Source organism: Nannobrachium achirus (assembly GCF_963921795.1).
Source record: "Nannobrachium achirus genome assembly, chromosome: 16".
Taxonomy (NCBI): domain Eukaryota; kingdom Metazoa; phylum Chordata; class Actinopteri; order Myctophiformes; family Myctophidae; genus Nannobrachium; species Nannobrachium achirus.
Genome location: NC_137823.1, coordinates 62847632 through 62868298, shown reverse-complemented (window position 1 = coordinate 62868298; position 20667 = coordinate 62847632). Strand labels below are relative to the sequence as shown.

Here is a 20667-nt window from a genome sequence, read left to right as displayed (position 1 = left end):
GGAAACCGAAGTTTTTGTGATACTTGATATAGTATAGAAATAAATAATGACAATAACTAAAGTGTGCTCGCCTATAGGCGAGCCCACAATAATGACAAGAACTAAAGTGTGCTCGCCTATAGGCGAGCCCACAATAATGACAAGAACTAAAGTGTGCTCGCCTATAGGCGAGCCCACAATGACAAGAACTAAAGTGTGCTCGCCTATAGGCGAGCCCACAATGACGATATCTAAAGTGTGCTCGCCTATAGGCGAGCCCACAATAAGATCTCCATGTGCATTAAAAAAACAATAAAAAAAAAAAAATCTCTAAAAGCAGATCTCAAAACTCAACAGTTCATCCACTTGACCACATGAGGACGGTTACTCTAAGGCCCGATTTATATGCTGAAAATAGCTGATCTACAAGCTATGTAAAACACCTTGTGTAGCTTGTAGATCAGCAACGAAGTATAATTCAAGCCTTATATCCATCTCCCAAATGGCTCCCAGGTTCACAGTAGCTTCATATTGCTGTAGTCCCAAGTGAATCTTTTCCCAGAGTCAGTCTATGAGATGATTCCTTATGAGCAGAAAGGAGGGGGTGGGGGGAGCAGTTCAGGGAGTGTGAAGGTTCAACTTCTTGTTTGGTTGCATGAGTGGTTTGTAATTTTAAGTCTGGAAAAGCAAACTTTCATGTCAAATTCAAGAAGCATTTACAAGATCAACGTTCTCTGCAGGTTCCGTTACTCAAAATTCCAATTCACGTCCAAACCAACTGCTTCCAGTTGTGTTCTTTTTTTGTTGTTGCTTTGAGGCAATGCGAGGATGCAGGTTATATGGTCACACCATATGCATAGATTACTACGTTGTATATTACACCCTTATTATGTTGCATTTCCACAACAACAAAAATAATAAGTTTGAGGCAAGGGGGGGCAAAGGACGAGCACTTCAGCAAAGAGAACAGTCAAATTTGGCTGGTATATCAGCTTCCACTGCTCAACATTTTGAATATGTAGGTGCTTAAAGCGACATCCTCAAAATGTGAAAAAATAAATGGGGCATACCGGTTGCTATGGTTACTGTTGGTGCTGGGTTCAGACAAACAAGGCAAAGAGAGGTGCAGAGGAAAGAAGGGGGTGTAATGTCCACAACATCCACTAGGGAGCAGCACAGAGGCCAAGAGCATCAGCCAAGGCAGCAGAGATTCAGATACTTTTTCACCTTCTTGGGACGAGTGTCAGTGACATCCCTGTCAACAGCCAAGGGGGAGCATTCTTGTACCTGTTCCTGGGGGTGGGGGGTTCTCTAAGGGGCAATCAGCACTCGAGGGGCGGGTGAAAGCTGCGTCGACAGTCCATAGCCTTGGGACTGGGGGGCTGGGCTCGTTTCCTACGGAGTTCGTCACGAGTCAGAGTGCAGCTGAGCTTGGAGTAGGCTGTCTTGTACTTCTTATCAAAGGCAGCTGTGAAAAATAGACATGGGGGGCAGAAGAATATAAGTCAGTTTAAGAACATTAGATTTGTGTTACATTGCATGTTGCCTTTGTACGATTACCAAGAATCTCATTATTTGCCGTAAAAGTCTAATGTGTCAATACATCTTCGTATAATTCGCATACTACACTTATTGTACCTTTTTGAATAAATGATTGTGATTTAGTTACTGTTCATTTTATACAAGTATTAGTAATAGTATCATTATATATAGTTCAGTCTTCTGGGCAAAGTGGCATCAACTTCATTTGGGTAGGACGGAGTCTTACCAACGTGATCTTTGCCCATGGCTGCCAGCGTGAGGAAGAGCATCTCTCTGTACAAACTCCTGTTAAAGACAAGTTAATGGGTTAATGGGTAGCCGACTCAGCGCCGGTCAAGTTGCATCCTGATAGCGACAGAATAGTAAATATTGTTGTGGGGACTTCTTTTACCCCAACTGCCCCTCAAAGTGACTAGTGGGTTGGGCTGCTATGTCTGCTGCCACGGATAAATTGCAGGCAGTTGCCACGGCTGTTGCCGGTGCCAGACAATGCACTTCTTTTTCCATCTACACATAATAATGACGTTCATGTAATAATAATATATACCTATGTCGTCCCGGAAATTAAGCATTTTCAGCCCAACCCAAATGATTCGCTGGCCACAAGGAACGCGTGAGCAATTAGGGGTTAAGAGTCTTGCCCAGGGACACACATCGACATTGCTATCCTGGCATGGAATCGAACCAGGGACAACCAGGGGCTCTGGTTCCCCAGGCGGGCTCCCTAACCATTCAGCTATGCCACCCCGAGAAATGTGAATAAATGTGGTTCATGTACCTCTGTGTCTTGGCCGATGTGGGCTGCTTGGCCAGGGTGTCCAGGAACAGGGTGATGGACAGGGTGATGGCCTTGTGCACCTCGTTCATGCCCACCCAGCGCAGCACCTCCTCCAGGAAGGCCAGGGTGGAGGGGTGGTTGTGTCTCCTCCAGCTGTAGCTGCGCATGGGCACACCGCCTGGGGGAGGAGGGAGACAGAGGACGAGGCTGTCTGTTACCACCGTGAGCCACCCTGCACAGTGAACAGTGTGTGCTAGTGCCAATGTCACCGACGCCTTATTATGGATCCCACCACAGTTCTAGGCACACCTCGCTGTGAATGGCCAGAAGTCTCTGGTTGTTTTATCTGTGTGTCGTGTTTAAACAGACTTTACTACCCTTGTGTATGGCCCTGAATGAAAGGCAGTGAGACAATATTATGATAATTATTTTTATAAACTAAATCTCCCAACTGTAGCATTAACAACGTGTCTGGATCATCCTGATTATTCCATGTACCTTGTTAATAGGTGAGGTTGTGCTGGAGAATCAGTTTCACATACTAAGCAGTAAGTATTGATGTTAATTGGTGAAGTTATGTTGGATCATGACTTTCACATGCTAAGCAGTTAGCTTTCATGATCTAATGAGTCATGCTAAGCACTGTAGTCTGGACCGCTGAGTATTGATACCGTATCAATTATGAAAAGAGGTCTGCAATGTTAGCTTTTCATACAACACAGTAAAAAGTGCATTTCAACCCACACAAAGGAAACAGTGGTCATAGAAATGTCCACGTGTAGGGGAATATTGTTTGGATTTGTATCATACCTGTGGGTGGGTGGCTGAGTTGGGGATACAAATCAGATTCTGTGAAAATGAAAAGAATCTGTGAAAAAGCTTGCATTCTGCTAAACCAGTGGTTTTCAACCAATGGTCCGGGGACCACCAGTGGTCCTTGAGGGGGTTCCAGGCGGTCCCCAGCTAAATGATGGAGAGTTGGTAACCAAATGACCATTATGCTCTCAAGAGTAAAATTATTGTTAAACATCTGCATTACTTAATTTACAAGAAGTCTACACAAATAGAAAACATAGAAGAATTGTTATTTTGATCAATGTTTGCCTGTCATCTCTCCTATGGTACCAACATCAATACAGCATGGAATTGTGGACAAAATATTATCCAACGACAACAAAATATTCTATGTTTTGGGTCTGAGAAGTTAAATATCATTAAATGGTGGTCCGTGGCTCAAATGCACATAATGGTTCTTGATATGAAAAGTGTTGAAAACCACTGTGCTAAACTAATCTAAAATTAATGGTCTCATTCTTTAACAAATAATAATATAAAGTTGCAACAAAAACAAAAATGTCTACATGTAATGTCCCTAACAGGAGAGAATGAATGATGGTGTTGTTGTGCCATCAGTGAGTGAATGGCAGCGTGTCTTACTGTGGATCCTCCAGATGACGTAGAGAGGGGGCCAGTGGTCCATGTCTGGGGCCAGAGTGTCCCACATCAGCCTCACTCTCACCGCTGAGTTCTCAGACTATGAGAATAACACAAAAGACACAAGATGGAAGATTCTTACTGGGCTGCCCTTTTCATAGATGGAATGTACATGAATTCCTGAAGGTTTTTCCCAACTACTGCCAAAGAAGCTGGTATAAAAAAAAAACTATGGCATTACCTACTGTTATTTGTCTAGAGTGCAGCGTTCATTTCAATCCCACCCCAATGCTAACCACTTAAAGGTGCTGTTAAGTACTATCGTCTTGTTAAAAGTGTTAAATAATGGTATATTCCAATTGCAATAATTTCCCTCTTTCAGATCAGGATAACAATTACATCGGGAGAGAGAACTTGTATAAGACATAGTATAAAAAAGTGCAATTAGAACTGATGAAACAAAGAAATTATCAGACAAAATTAGAACTGAACAGTAAAAATGTAAACTAATGAATGGGTTCTCTCTCCTGATTGGATGAAATTGGTGTCCCAACTGAAAATGTATGTTGCATTTACTAAAGAAATGGTGATGGAGAGATGCCTGTTACTGAAAAAACACTCTATGGCAATGACTGCTATCAAACTATACAGATATAGTATATATACCGATTATTTGTTTAACATTTTATTAGACCATATAGAAGGAGGATCTGATGTTTGCCCAGCAGTCAAAGAGCAAAGGCAAAGACAAGGACTGACATTTTACCAGAGCCCCCAAGGTCAAGCCTGGGTCTGGAGTTAATACCTGCGTGAGCTGGCCTGCCATTTGCGAGGAGCGCACGAGCTGTGGCAGATTACTGGGCAGGCTGAGGCGCTGGAAGTACCAGACCAGGTTCCAGAAGATGATGGAGTGGCTTTCCAGGAGCTGGGCCTGGGCCAGAACCCCCTCCCCCTCATTCTCTAGCAGGCTCTCCAGTTCCTTACGAAGCACCAGGGGGCTCAGGTAGGCCACCGTGATCAGAGGGGGACCAATGACCGATGAGCCCTGAAGAAGGGAAGAGCCATAACAGGACAGATGGCTGTTAACTGGCAATGGAACAAGGAAAGATTTCGCCCACGGCCCCAGTGGACTGGGTGCATTGTCAGATTCATCGACTACTTCGCAGCTTTCAATATTTTATCAGGCAAATATATTTTTAGAACAGAATGGCTGTTGGCAGAATGCCCTGCTAGAGTGGCTGGTACATAAAACCTACTTTTCATTTGGCCGATTTTCCCACGAGTTAAGATTTACAAGGAAACATTCCTTAATGTCTCTGGGGGAGACTATTCACAAGAAGATAGTTAAGATACAGAAACACAGATGTAAAGAAGATGATCTAACCCGTGGCACCACTCTCCCTCTGCCAACATGGGGAGAGCAACAGACTGAGCTTGTAGATCTGATATTTTTGAAATTGTGTGACATAGTAGTCTCTCAAGAACAGACTAACTGAGCTCCATTTAAGTGAAAAGGACCTTTTCTTTGACGATGGTTGGCCAGATTGCTGACAGAAACACAGGTTTTTCAAAAAATCTTAGAAGGATTCAAAAGACACTTATAGAATCAGGACAAAGAAATAGCATATCTGCTATTTTTCAATAGTTAAAGCATAAAATAATGATACACAATAATGTGTACCCGTTCTGAATGGAAGCTGGTGTATTGGTGATTATCTGTAGACTATAGAATAAATGATGTGTGTGTTTGATACCAGAGTGTTGCTGCTGCTCTCAGAGTGGCCGCTGGTCTCTGAGCAGGAGTCTTCACTGATGCCGTTACAGTTGTGTCTGGTGGGCAGTGACTCCTCCTGACCACTGGGGGGCCTCACTGCACTCTCCACCTCATCCTCGGCATTCCAGGTACCACGCTCCAGACTGAACACAAAGAGCAATGATGTTCTGAGACACTATGGGATCCAAACTGTCGCCATATACAATTAAATACAAACTAGAAAGGTGCAATTCTGGGAAATTGCAAGTGTGGTTGCAAGGACCACGCGAGGAATCGTCTGGGAAATTAATTCCGTCTTACCATTAAATATCAGTGGTTCTCAAACTTGTGGGGTCCCCGAATTATTTTGTGGGGTACCCAGATGATTAGCTTAATGTAATTTATTTTCTCACTCAACGGTAAACAAACCAACATACAGTATAAGTGTATACAGGGTATCTGCACAATTATAAAGTCACAATTTAAGGACTTTCAAGGTGGGGGTCCCCAGTTCAAATATCTTTATTTTGGAGGTCACAGCCTAAAAAGGTTTAAGAACCCCTGATTTATATATTATATATTGTGATGTCAAGTGAAGCATGGCCAAAAGCTTAACTTTTCTGTTGTGAAACGCTTAACAAAAAGCAGGTTCACTTTGCTGGCAAAGAACAACTTGTGTGACTTTACACAACATAAAGTGACATCCTACTGTCTGTACCTGCTGACAGGGCCGAGGTCACAGATCTCGGCGCTGAGGAAAGGGACAAAGGAAGCGGAGCAGAAAGGACAGGCGGAGTTCAGGTTGGAGTCGTCGGACGTCCAGCCGGCCATGATCTCCTCGTCGTACACCAGCGAGTTACAGCTCCGACACAGAGAGCAGCTGGACATCAACACCTTTGGACACAGCAGGGAGGACCAGGTGTTCAGAGGTCAGCACAGAAAGGAAGCGTGTGAGAGGTGGTCCACAGGAACCAGTGGTGTAAAGTAACTAAGTACATTTTCTTAAATACTGTACTTAAGTACACTTCTGAGTTATTTGTACTTTACTTGAGTAATTCCAATTTCCACTTACTTCTACTCCACTACATCTGGGATCCAAATATTGTACTTTTACTCCACTATATCTATTTGAAAAACTATAGTTACTAGTTACTTTTCAGATATAAATGATAATATTATAAAACATACAATAATCCACTTTAGCCCTATTTTATACCTTGGCTATTTGAAAATAGCCGATCTACAAGCTCGATGCAACGCGCTGTGAGCTGTAGATCTGCTATTTTCAAACATTTTGTACTTTTACTTTTAGTACTTTAAGTACATTTTGAACACTGAAACACTTTGAAACACTTTCATACTTTTACTCAAGTTGAATTCCATACTTCTACTTGTAAGGGTGCCCTCACACCAAAATACCTATGAGAGTGGAATCTGCGTTCCGCCAACGCATTTCAATGATAAGGGAGCGTGGCGCAGTTCAGGGGTACTGCAGCTGAAAATGCTCTGAGAGCCATTAAAAAATGAGAGAGGCTCTCTATTCAGGAGTGGTCATTTAACCTCAAACCTTTTGAAAAATGTTTTTGGGACATAAACAATTGACATAAATACTTTTTAAAAGCATGGTGTATCACCTTTAAGTAAACCTATCAATAAGCAGAAATACTACAAGTAAAAGTCAGTCCAGAATTAAAAGTTCAGTGTTGATGTAAAGAGGAGAGGGAGGCTGTCATCTTTACCTCTAGTCCCGCCCCCTCTTGGTTGGCATCCCAGGCCTTAGGCAGTGGATAGGACACACTGGGAGTGTCAGGGAGGTCGATGTCACTGCCCACAGACAAAGAGCTCTATGAAAGATTAGAAGAGAGATCATATTAATCCTATGTAGATGGATGGGACGGAGGCACGGATATATGTGACAGCCAATGCATCAAATCTAAGCATTGCAAGTTCAGAATGTACGAGTATTGTGAATGACTTGCATAGTAGTAGCATAAGTACAAAATACCGGGACAACAGAAGCTCCCATAAAACTACCGTACACAGACATAATTCATAATGTTACAAGGTTAATAATGCTTGTGTCATAAATACAATTTACTAATTTTACTAATGCTGCATTACATAGCTGTAGCTCTGAGTAGTTTATTCCCACTTCCAAACTAAATGCATCTGTTCAGAAAGAAATGACAATGCCAAAACATTAATGCTTGATGGTTTCAGATAAATATAAATATATTATGACACGCAAAAATAAGATAAATCCTCTGTTAGGCTAACATTGTTGATGACATCACGCAGTGCCTCTACTGTACTAATTGTAGCTACTGTAAAGCGGATACATATGGTGCTCGCTGACTGTGACAAATGCGGCACGGTGCGGCGCTGTTATAGCTATCTTTATAATTATAATGAATAAGCATCAACAAACCAGTTCACGTGAACGATATTGATGTAACCAAGACATTCTAATATTCTATATCAGGGACGTGCTGGCCATTGGGAAAAGCGGGACAACTCCCGAACGGCCGGTTCATTCCCGGCCGGTCCAGGCCGGCCATTAGGAAAAAAATAAAAATAAAATGTTGGCCTTCATTCCATTTTTGGGTCTGGGCGGCCAGCAAAGTAAATCGTCACTGTCGGACAGAAACCTTGTATCTCCAAGTTTCAAATGTATAAATTTTTTCGCAAAGTAAAGCCCTGCTTCATCATACAAGGCCGCCGCACAAAAGTAGTGAAAACAGCAGATCTACAAGCACACAACACCTCGCGGTGCGGTGCTTGTAGATCGGCTGTTTTCACAAGTTTAACATTTTTTTTAAATGATAAATACAAAACAAACACTTTTGGACATACAAGGTTTCCACCCGACAACGACGAAATACAACTCATGTAATTGGCCCACTGGCTTGTCACTTGTCATGATCTGAAATGGCAAACCTTTGAGTAGCTGCAGCGCTATAGAGAGAGATATCTCTCTATAGCGCGCAATGAGGGCCTCTCCAACTCTTTTTCCCGGGCTGAATCAGGGGCCCAGCACGTCCCTGTTCTATATGCACAGAATTACAATTAAAATGCATTTCCTTTTAGGCTACTTCCTCAATTTCCTGGTCAGTGCGAGTCAGCAAGAGGCGCTGCTCTCTCTCTGCTCTCTGACTGTTTCAGAGCGTTCGCAGAGAGACCACGGACCTACTGTATCATAATGTAACATTTTGGGGATGTGACCTGACACCTTTAAGACAGGGAATGCATCACGTAACCACTTTACTGTAACTATTATTTTTGATACTCTGGCTATTCAAAAAAATACCAGATATACAAGCTCATGAGCTTTGAAACATATCTTTTTCAGAAAACCGTTTTAGAATTTAGAAGATATTTCTTGTCTTGTTCAGGTCTTTTTCAGGGTTGAACCTTTGGTCCAGATTGGACGCCATAGTGTCCAAGATTTACCTCCGAGGTTGCGTTGACCAGCCTCTCCTTGGCTCTCAGCAGGGTCTCGGCCACCTGTGCCTTTCGTGACTGCCTCTGTTGCGAAACCCTGCGGCATCCCACTCCTCCTCCTCCTCCTCCTCCGCCCGGACGCCTGTCGTCCACGCTGGCAGCCCTGCGGACGGACGTGCGGTGTCGCGTGGGGGTGAGGAGCTGCTGGAGCTTCCCTGCCAGGCCCCCTCTGTTGGGGGACGTCACGTTGTTGTAGTTCTCGTCCACCGCCTTGTTCCGTCCCACAGTGCTTCGTCCCGGAGGCCTGAGGAGTTGGGTCCATTGGTCAAAAGGGATACTTTACCCAAATTTGAGTTACAAACGTTCGCTTTGAAAATACATATATTCAAAGATTTGCACACATTTTCACGACTTTTTCAAAAATAGCAGATCTACAAGCTTGCAGCGCGGCCCTCGGTGCCGCGCTGTGAGCTTGTATATCTGCTATTTTTCACTGGTTAAAGCATTCAATAATTCTAGGCCTAAATGGGTTAAAGGATAACCTTCGTTTTTTACAACAAGGGTTCATATTTTAGATTATAATTAGAGAAAAGAAAAGATAAGTGTTAAAATGTTTTCATTTACTTATATGTCTTTTTAGATACAATAAGCCCATTCCCAAGATGCACCATAATCTTTCATGGGCAGATGTGACTTATGGGGGCTAGTAGTGTTACGGTAAATACTAATAAAGAAATTGACAGCTTATTGTGTCTTAGTCTCTCAAGAACAGCCTCAGAGAAGAGAGGCCGACCGACTTCTTGCTCTTTTCTTTTCAAGCAAGTGAAATTTTGGTGCGCTGGTACAGGGGCAGCACCGCGACTCTGCGTGTCACGTATGCCATGATGTGTTACAAATGCTTGTATATATGTTTTGAATACATGACTGCTGTGTCGTAAGACAAATTTCAGTGTGAACTGACAATAAAGTACTATATCATATCATATCATATCATAGGTGTCGCCCTTTCTTCTTTGACGATGGGTTCCCAGATTGATTGTGTCTAAAAAGACACATTTACTTAGCACGCATGCGCCCAATTTACTGGCCTCCCAGCATGTACACTTAAACCTCTCCAACTGATCCAAAATGCTGCAGCACGACTGATCTTCAACCAGCCAAAATGATCATGTCTCCCCCCTTCTCCGCTCCCTCCACTGGCTCCCGGTTGCGGCCTGCACTGAATACGAAACACTGATGCTGACCTTCAAGCCAAAGGTATGGCTCCTCCATACCTCCAAAACCTGATCCATCCCTACAACCCCACCCGTTCACTCAGATCAGCTAACACAGGGATGCTGACAGAACCCTTGCTAAAAACCCCAGTACAAAAATCCAATCGTCCTAGACAATTTGCCCTCCTGGCCCCCAAACTGTGGAATAAACTCCCTGTCGCACTTAGAACTACAGACTCACTCCCTAGCTTCCGCAGTGGAATGAAGACTCACCTCTTCAGACTCAAAAGATTTTACTGATTAGGTGCGTGGTCTACCTATGTTATTGTTTTTCTACAGTAGATTGATTCTCCTATGCATTTGTTATATTGCTATACTGTAGTTAATGTACTGACATATTATCTTGCTTATTATAGTGATGTGTATTACCTGCTTATTGTAAGTCGCTGTGGATTAAAAGCGTCTGCTAAATGCCTAAACTGTAAACTGCAAATGCACTGAAATCAAAGGAATTAAAATCACCAAAACAATAGAAAGAAGTAAAACATTGTAACGCTCATCTTTTCTTATCTCTAGATAGAATCTAAAATATGAAAACAAAGTTGTCCTTTAACCGAGATCATTGTGCGGGGAATTATACAGTATGTATGCTGACTAGCTCACCTGCCGTCTCGGTCTCCAGGATGGCAGCTGCAGTCAGGGTCAGAGTCGCATGTCTCTGCACAGTCTTTGTAGAAGGTGGACAGGCAGACCTGGCTGCGTGGCACCAGCGCACCCCCAGGGGGACCCGGGGGAAGCGTGGAGGCGTCCCGGGGCCCCGCGGGGGGCTTGCGGGACGCGGGGTCACCACCACAGCCGTTGGTCGTTGCATTACGGAGGACAGTCTTTCTGGAGAGTTCCACTTCTGTAGGGGCGAGACAGATGTGTATGACAATGCTAAACATTCAGTCGTTTAGTGTCTTCAAACTTGGATTGCATTGATTGATTGAACAGTTTATTAGCAGTTTGCAATAGAGAAAAGTACGGTTTCATGACAGCACAAACCACTGGTACAAGGTCAACTAAAAGGAGATTATAGAAAGCCTTGCGGCTTAGTTACACAGGAACCACTTAGAGCAGTGGTTCTCAACCTTTTTACACCAAGTACCACCTCAGACAATATCTGTCTCTCCATGTACCACCATAATGTGAGTCGACCTATCCCATCCTATTCCACTATGTACAAGCCAATAATTTGATGATCGGGTTAATAGGACCGATCCCGCTGGTCATCAAATTATGGGCTCAGGAATGCAACAAAAACATCAGCATGAATTCAAGGCTTCATTTGGTGTGTAACCAATAGAAATCCTTTTTTTTTGTGAACTACTCCTTTAACTCCTGCACAATGCCACAGACACTGAGACAGACATTGAGACATACATTGAGACATCCAACTTTTATCTTTTTTCTTCTTTTTTGGGAGACCCCTCTGTGTACTACCAGAGGGGTGCTCAAGTACCACCAGTGGTACATGTACCACAGGTTGAGAACCACTGACTTAGAGTATCTTATATAACATTGAAAGACAGATGGATAGAACATAGTACTTTACCTAGGATAACAGCAATTTCAAAAGCAGAAAAAGCACAACATCAATTACAAAGGCATAAAAAGGGGGGGGGGGGGGGGGTAGCATGGGGGCTTATTCAATTTACAAGTCACGAGTAGCAGCTGCCTGAAGGTGACTTTTCATACCAATTCTGAAGGAGGTTAGGGATTTGCTCTCCATAAAGGCTTGCAGAAAGGCGTTCCACATGTTGGTGGTATAGCAGGAGAACGAATTAGAGACTTGTTTAGTGTTAAATCTACATTGAACATGATTAGCATGCACGTGTGTGTGTATGTGTGTATGTGTGTGTGTGTGTGTGTGTGTGTGTGTGTGTGTGTGTGTGTGTGTGTGTGTGTGTGTGTGTGTGTGTGTGTGTGATCAAATGTTGTAGATACAGACACTGAAGATACAAACTCCTGTGTAATCATGCAGTGCAGGCTAACAGTTCATTGTTCAAGGTCTCTTTGGGAGATAAACAGCGTGAAGCCATTTCTTTTTTAAACAAATGGAAAGGTTCATCCAAATAGTAGAGTTGACAGTGAAAACAGAGAATTCAAAGAATGGAAAGAGGTTCATCCTCAGGCACATGCACACATAGACATCAAAGGGGGCTTGAGCCCCTGCCCCTTTACCCGTTTGTAAAAAGTGCCCTCTCCAGACCATGAATGCGGTTTTTACTATGGTGAGAGAAATGCAAATGAGCCCCTTTCCATGCCCTACAAGGCAGCATTCAAGAGAATTGCCTTGTCCAAACTCTCCTGAACGCAGCATCTTATGTTGAAAGAATTGCCCTATCTGTGTAGCAATCTATCCTATCCTGCAGGATCCTGTTACACCACATCTCCAATATTGACTTGACTAATTCAGTGTGGTATCAAGCACCGAAGATAGCCAACCTCCAAGCTCACAACGCATCGCAGCGCTTTGAGTTGTGAGCTTGGAGGTCTGCTATTTTCAAGGCCTTTTTCAAGGCCCTTTTAGAAACGTCAGACCATGCCTAACATTCTGGGAACGTCCCTGTTCATCCTACCCAGTCTGCTGATTGCACCATGAGGAGTTCAGCTCCATATTGCACCTCGCTACAATTCACATGCTTGTCTTTAACCGTCTCTCAACATGGATAAAGGTATAGTAAGCATTAACAGGTGGGGAAAGACTATATTCGGACATTACCTATACTGTATGTGGGACTGTCAGTTAGATATTGTAAGTTATTTACAAACTGCCAGGCCACATATTACTGATGATCGGTCAGTTCTAAAATAATAATTGCGACCGTAGGTCGCATTTACTATCAAAAGCTCCACAGGCTGTCTGTGAGTCAGTCAGTCCGTCAGTCAGTCAGTCAGTCAGTCAGTCACACGTCACACTCTTGCCCTGCTTATATCTCCGCATCCGTTGCCCCGATCCATGCCAAATTTTGCACACACACTCCTTACCTGGCAAACTACAACCTCCAAGGACCAGGTCCCTGGGGGACCCCCAGATGTAAAAAAATACCAAATGTGCTAAACTGACCAAATGACCACCCTAACGGGGCTCCTCACGGGGAATTCCCAGGGACCACCGACTCCTGGTGCTCCAGAACGGATGCAAAAGTGGTGGCGCCCCCAGTGGAGGACCCCCTACACTGCAGCTCACATTTTTGGACACTGCTCCTACAGACTTTGCCCTAAAATCACGAAAATCACTACATAGTATGTCTACACTCATGTCATCAACATGGATCAGGAAGATTTTTGGAAAAACACATTTTTGTGTTTTTCCATTTGTGGAGATAAGTGACCTACGGTCGCTTATCTCCCGATTAGGGAGTCTTACTGGTAATTAATACAAAGTTAGCTGTGGAACAGTCAAAGATACATATTATTCCTGTCTCTTTTAATGTTTTTGCATCCTCATCCTAAAATTAGACTAAACTATCTTATCAGCAAGTTTTTTAATAACATTTTAAAACAGGATTATGGATTCACTGACCATTGAATGTATATGTCCTGTTAAATTAGGTGTGCAACTTACTGTCAGTGGAGGCCTTCATGCTGCTCAGACTGCTGCTCTTCATTAGAGGGCTGGTCAGCGATTCGTGGCTGGAGCTTTCACTCAGCCCACTCCAACTGGACTGGCGAATCAGATTTGAGTGAGGACGAGGCCTCTGGTGACAGTCCAAGGTGACATCTTTTTGAAAGAAGAAAAAAAAAGATGTCACGATTATTGTGACCAAAGAAAATAAAAGGTGAATTGTTCCCAGTGCATGATAAATGTAAACGTTTTTTTTTAAATCACAATAACAATCATCGTCCCATCCCTAGACTCGATATGTTATGTTCGACAGGCTGAATACATAACTGTTACAAGAATGCTTGAGTCTGTTGAATCCAACATTTCAATTAAATGGAAACATGGGATGTTTTGTTTGGAAATCAATCAATTATGAACAATGACTCCCCAATGTATCTTCATAATATGATACTGACCTGTTCGTGACGCCACAGAGCCACTTCTCTGCTGGCGTTTGATTGGCTGTCTGAACTGGGCCACGGCCAACAGGACGTTCCGTAGCTTAGCCCAAAGGAGACGACCGCCCTGATTGGTGGAGGGCCACTTACTCTCCAGCACTGCCTGAGGAGACAAATCATCTAATTATATCACAGTATAAATGACCAAATAAGGCACAAATCACTTCTTCTGTGGTTGATATACAGTACTGTTGGCTGTACAGAGGTTGTTTGTTCTCCACTTTCATCCTTACTTATTCTGCATTTGTCTTTCTACACTTAGTAAAAAAAATAAAAATAAAAGAAAGAAATAGGCCTAAATAAAAGTGTGCTGCATGGAGCATTCAAAATATGTAACCTCCCAAAACAGAGCAGGTACTGGATAAAAGAAACCAAATGAACTACACTCTTTCATCATTTTGTAAGACAATATTTGTGTAGTGGCGACCCGAAACAGACCCGGTCATAACCCACTCCACCAGCTCTCTGGAGGCAGTGGGTTGTCTGCCGGTCTGCCAAGCTGGAGCATCTCTATCTTGGGCATCTCATTATAGATTAGCTATTTCCACTAGTTGTCATGATACCACACAGTATAATGGACGGGTTTCTGGTACACTGATAAGAACTAGATGCGTGCGCAGGTCGGTACCAAAATTAGCCAATGAAACCAGCGCTCCCCAAAACAACAGATCTATAGGCTTAAGTACTTAACACATTTCATGCCGAAAACAGAGATCTCAGTTTTTTCAAAATCATCTGATTAATATCGCCGTTCTGTACTGTACGAGCGATCCTCGACTGCTAGGGGACGAAGGCACGCAGGAAGTGAAAAGCGATCCTCCATAGAGTTCAATAATTCTTCTGCAGAAAAAAATGCTTTCTACAGCGCCACACACTTTAGTGGTGCCTGTGCGGAGCTATAACACGCGATCGCTGTCAGAAAACACAGTAAAAACAATGGCAGAAGTTATAGGATTAATTCATGAATACCGTAATTGCCGGACTATAAGCCGCGGCTTTTTTCCCATGTTTTGAACCCTGAGGATTATACAAAGGTGCGACTTATATAACGATTTTTGCCAGACCTGGGTCTGGCCTAGAAGAGCCTTTGTCGGTCTCGCAGACTCTGTCGGTCTCGCAGAGAGCGCCAAGGTGCGCGCCCTGCACACGGCCGTGTGCAGGGCGCGCACCTTGGCGCTCTCTGCACGCACAAAGGTTGGCAGGTAGATGAACCACAGGCCATAGCAGTGGCCCAGCAGGCATTTGGACCACATATCTGTATTCATGTACGTCTGAGCCCGTTTCTGAGCCACTTTAATCTCCTAAACAGGGGTGTGGGGTGTGGGGGGAGAGATACAGTGACAGCGATAGAGAGTTGAAAAGATGTATTTTCCCCAAAAGAGACATTTTTGATATTTATATAGAATGTATTTCCAAGAAGCAAGCTATAAATGCTTAGATTTTAATTAGTGTGGTTGCCCTGTCCTAGGGAAACTTTATTCTATGTTTCTAGCGCAGGGGTTTTCAAAGTGGGTGACGGGGCACCCTGGGGTGCCGTGACGGCAGTCCACGGGTGCCGCAAGATAATTTGATAATATTTGGAATTAATTTGGACACTTGAAAAAATATTTTGTATCATTTTAAACTTGAAGTACAAAGTTATTTTCAGTCAGTTCTAAACAAAATGGCTATTATCTCAATGTTTTCCTTGCAACATAGTCACTAAAATATTGTCACTGTCGGGCAGAAACCTCGTATCTCCAAGTTTCAATTGTGTAAGCCTTTTGGTAAAGCAAAGCCCTGCTTCATACAAGACTGTCGCACAAAAATAGTGAAAACAGACGATCTACAAGCACACAACGCCGTGTGCTTGTAGATCTGCTACTAGTTTAGTACATTTTATAGATGATAAATAGTAAATACAAAACGGTTTTGGACATACAAGATTTCCAGCGACGATATGCTATAAATATAAGGTGCTGGGAGTGAAAATTATAATGTAGGGGAGCCTTGGATTAAAAAAAATATTTATGGGGTGCCCTGAGACAAAAAGGTTTGGGAACCCCTGTTCTAGAGTTACCAAAAGTTTGACGCGCTACTCCTCCCACAGTTTTGTACCACACACTCGTGCCATACTGTATGTCAAATCGACCGGCTTCATCGGGAATCGTGCGCTTGCATTTTGCTAAGAGAAAGGTTCTTTGGTTTAATTGATATTCATTTATTAGTGAATTCATTTCCCCATAATGGGAGCCGAGTCTTTTCCCAAATATGGAGATATGGTAAATGGTAAATGGTGCATTTATATGGCGCTTTTATCCAAAGCGCTTTACATAGATTGTGCATTACATTCACCCATTCACGCACACATTCATACACCGGTGGCGGAGGAAACCATGCAAGGCACCAACCAGCTCACCGGGAGCAATGTGGGGTTCAGAGTCTTGCCCAAGGACCCTTCGACATTAACTCAGGGGGAGCCCGGATTCGAACTGGGAACCCTTCGTGCTCTAATAACGGCTTCTCTATCCCTGAGCTATGCCGCCCCACATGACTGACATCATAGATGTCTGACATCATACAGTAGACACAGTATGCCCATATATGGGCATTCCCAGATAATGCAGATATGGGCTTAATATTGATGACATCAAACCGTAGGTCGGAAAAATGAAATTCCTTTTTCTCTGGAGTCCTTGGGTCAAGACGCGATCATCAAAGATCAAACCCTGGATACCCATATATTGACTTTTAAATAGGTGATATTTTTTTTATGACAGGGCAACCACGCTCGCAATTTCACAAATTGCTAATTTTTTAATTTATATTAGGGTACATTTGCGCGAATGTAAAGACAAAACGGAAGTGGGGAGGAGGCTTCACTTTTGCTTTGTCGCTTAAGTTACTCATGAATGATCAGAGTTAGTCTGTTGCTCCAGACTGTATGACGGAAGCATTAGAAAATTGTGGGAGGCAACACAGTCTGGCCACGCGAGACTATACAGCATGGAAAAAGTCATTTTAAAATGTCGAATGTCTGTCTGTCTGTATTTCTATGTCTATCTCTCAATCAGCTTTGCTGAACTCTACCAAGTTGGTGTGTCATACATGACTGACGTAAAAGAGATGAATGACACAGTAATGACATCATCACACTTTTCCATGTACTCTGACACCGGTATTGATGTCATACAGTGGTACATAGTAACCTCTAACGACGGGGCGGTTACTATGTGCCCATCAGAGATTCCGTTAGCCGGTATTTACCGGCCATTGGCCGGTTAAATGTTTAATTGGCCGGTAATTATAAAGTCCACCGGCCACTGTGGCCGGCTGGGAAAATGCCTCTTAGGCTATTTTATCGCTTAATCTTATTATATACACATAATTATTTGTCTAAAGTAGTAAAGCTACAACCATCATAATTTTTAATTTGTATCATGTTCTGTGAGTCTGTCTGACGACAGCGGAGCTCACCGCCACTGAGTGCTGCTGCTTCATGCTAGAGGTGGGACGTTCGCGAACGAATCGAGTCTTTTGAACGGCTCTTTGAAAGGAGCGGATCCCAGAGATCCGGTTCACTTCAAAGGGCCATAAGTCCCATCTCTACTGCGCTGTGAATTGGAAATATCAGAGCTTCAAGCTCACAACAAGGCGAAACGCGCAGTGCTGTGAGCTTTTATGTCTGCTATTTTAGACACGCACACGGCCTTACGGAGAAGCACACATCACGTTTCACAGCTGACAGTTCCAGCACCTTGTAACAATCAGCGTGGGTTTAGTGTTATAATCAGAACAGAACTGGGGTTCTTCCGAGGTAATCTATACCAAGCTGGACCCAGTAGACGATAATAAAAAAGGGACCCGAACTCTGTGGAATCATGGATATTATACAAGCACGCAAATGACTTTCTGATCGCATGGATGTGATGCCATCGTGGTCAAAGCAACAGAGGCAAGTCAACCTTCCTTGCGCCATCATAACATAACATTAACAAAATGAAACAAATGTGTGTAAAAGGTTTAATGAGACGTGAAGCCAAAATCATATACTATTAACTTATTAATTTGTAGGCCACTGTGTGGCAGGGCGCGCAAACGGTTCGCTTGAGTTGCGCGCCCACTTTAACCTATTCACTTCTTTTTTTTGGCAAGCGATACATCTACATAAGTAGATAGTTAGGATATTATTTAGTTGGAACATATTGCAATTGCATCTGTGATAAAGAGGAAGGAAGCCCAGCGCAAACATAAAATGGTGTAATTATCAGTTGGGTGCACCATGCAGATACAGTATCTCATCTGCAAACACGTAGGCCTATGTTTTGAAGTCAATATAATATGGCAGATAAATTAATTGATTGGCCGGTAAAATATAATCCTGCCGGCCAAGGTGGCCGGCCCCAAAAATGCCTAGCGGAAACCCTGGTGCCCATGTGCAATAGTATAAATAAAGAACACACATTTTGACTATTTGCATGTTGCCATATCTAACAGGGCGAAAAGATTGATCTGTTCTATCTCACAAGGTTAAAAATCCATTTGGGGGAAAATCACATTCATCATTCAATCTTCTTAACACATTGCGTATTTTAAGTGTGTCCTTCACACATTTTGGGATTTAAGTTGCCAACTGTGCTTTAAGAAGTAACACAGTTTGGGTTGAAAACCATACAATCAAAAATGCTCAGTGTGAAAAACTGAGAACTGAGAAATGTTTTCAGAGTCTTAAAGTGTGGGTTTAGCTCCCTGTCAGAATGATCTGATCAAAGTGACGTGTTTGGTGTCATGCACCCAATCTCACCCACACTGTGTCTGTGGCTTTTTAATATTGAATGGACATTGAAATATTAATAATCATTAATTTACAATGGCACCAGTGACAGTAAAGGCAAACCTCGTCCTTTATTCATAGTGGTAAAAACTGGGTCAGAATCTTCGCTCACTGAAACCACAAAGGGAATTAGACCATAACCTGACAGATTAGTGACTTGCAAAATAGACTGCTTTTAAATGGCAAAATAATTATGCAATATTGTCACAGGAAGGTGCTGGTGTATACCAGCCCAGCTGTGAATTGGTCATAGGCACTATAGCCCGCAGGCCAAGAGTTGAACATAATCTCAGCCGCGGCTGTCAACGTAAGTAACGATTATTGTAACGCCAACATCGGAGTGATAATTACAGTTAAAAGTCCAAGTGCTCTCATACTCTATTTGGAATACCACTGGGTTGTGTGCCATTTTCAACAAGTTCATGGTTAATTGCCAAGACCAATGACACCATTATGAGGGAAGTAACCAGCAGAGCTGTCAGAACTGTATGGTACCTGTTTGGTGCGTCGGGGTGCAGGGCTGCTGGGTGAATGGTATGGTACCTGTTTGGTGCGTCGGGGTGCAGGGCTGCTGGGTGAATGGTATGGTACCTGTTTGGTGCGTCGGGGTGCAGGGCTGCTGGGTGCACTGCCCTTGGCGGGGACACGGAGCTGGTCCATGGGGACACGGAGCTGGTCCATGGGGACACGGAGCTGGTCCATGGGGACACGGAGCTGGTCCATGGGGACACGGAGCTGGTCCATGGGGACACGGAGCTGGTCCATGGGGACACGGAGGTGGTCCATGGGGACACGGAGCTGGTCCATGGGGACACGGAGCTGGTCCATGGGACGGTCCATGGGGACACGGAGCTGGTCCATGGGACGGTCCTGGGGACACGGAGCTGGTCCATGGGACGGTCCTGGGGACACGGAGCTGGTCCATGGGACGGTCAAACAGATCCACCCTCAGAATGGGGAAGGTCTCATAGCTGGAGAAGACACAAAGGAAACGTTTAGAATGAAACTTTTATCTGCAAAACAAACGTTTGCGGTCCGACACCGATTTGAAAAGGAATTGAATTCTGGTTACAGGAGTGTCTCCATGGAGTTTAATTTATACAGTACTGACATCATTTCAACTGAAACTAGAAGCAGTGCTCTTCAGAGCACAGGTCTCCATCAGGCTGTGCATCCTGGTGGTGCTACTGTATAATAGGCCAATGTAAAAAGGATGGCATATGTTCTTCACCTTAGATCTTTCATGGCAATCAGACGCTGCATGCATGATTTGAAGCATTGTGTTCCAAAAATGTGTTTTGCTAAAGTCTACCTGCTGGTGGCGCTATAACAGGCCAATGTGAAAAAGGTAGCATTTGTTCCTTGACCTAGTGGGAATATGTGTGGCAAATTTCACGGTAATCGCAAGCTGCGTTGATGATTTGAGGCATTTTGTTAAAAAACTGAGCAATCCTGCAAACTTTGGAAGCCAATATTAGCCAATCAGGATGGAATATGAAATATCAGACGGATCGTACTTGATCACATGACTATAGAGATACTGTGTACCGATTTGCGTGATTTTTGGATAAAATCTCAAGGAGTAATATTCAAAAATGTGTTTTAC

General features: G+C 43.4%; 1 protein-coding gene across 1 annotated transcript in view; it reads right to left on the bottom strand.

Moving 5' to 3' along the window:
* Positions 1-1301: 1301 nt before the first annotated feature.
* The window catches only part of LOC308301199 (DENN domain-containing protein 4B-like), a gene marked incomplete at both ends in the record, with an annotated part of 49612 nt that continues 30246 nt past the window's right edge, over positions 1302-20667 (bottom strand). Inside the window, 15 exons of the mRNA XM_080745096.1 lie at positions 1302-1447; positions 1748-1806; positions 2300-2477; positions 3737-3833; positions 4539-4778; positions 5488-5650; positions 6205-6380; positions 7226-7330; positions 8937-9231; positions 10805-11045; positions 13752-13907; positions 14207-14351; positions 15313-15549; positions 19653-19712; positions 19978-20032. Coding sequence (XP_080601222.1) covers positions 1302-1447; positions 1748-1806; positions 2300-2477; positions 3737-3833; positions 4539-4778; positions 5488-5650; positions 6205-6380; positions 7226-7330; positions 8937-9231; positions 10805-11045; positions 13752-13907; positions 14207-14351; positions 15313-15549; positions 19653-19712; positions 19978-20032 — 2353 coding nt within the window. The remainder of the gene's footprint in view (positions 1448-1747; positions 1807-2299; positions 2478-3736; positions 3834-4538; positions 4779-5487; positions 5651-6204; positions 6381-7225; positions 7331-8936; positions 9232-10804; positions 11046-13751; positions 13908-14206; positions 14352-15312; positions 15550-19652; positions 19713-19977; positions 20033-20667) is intronic.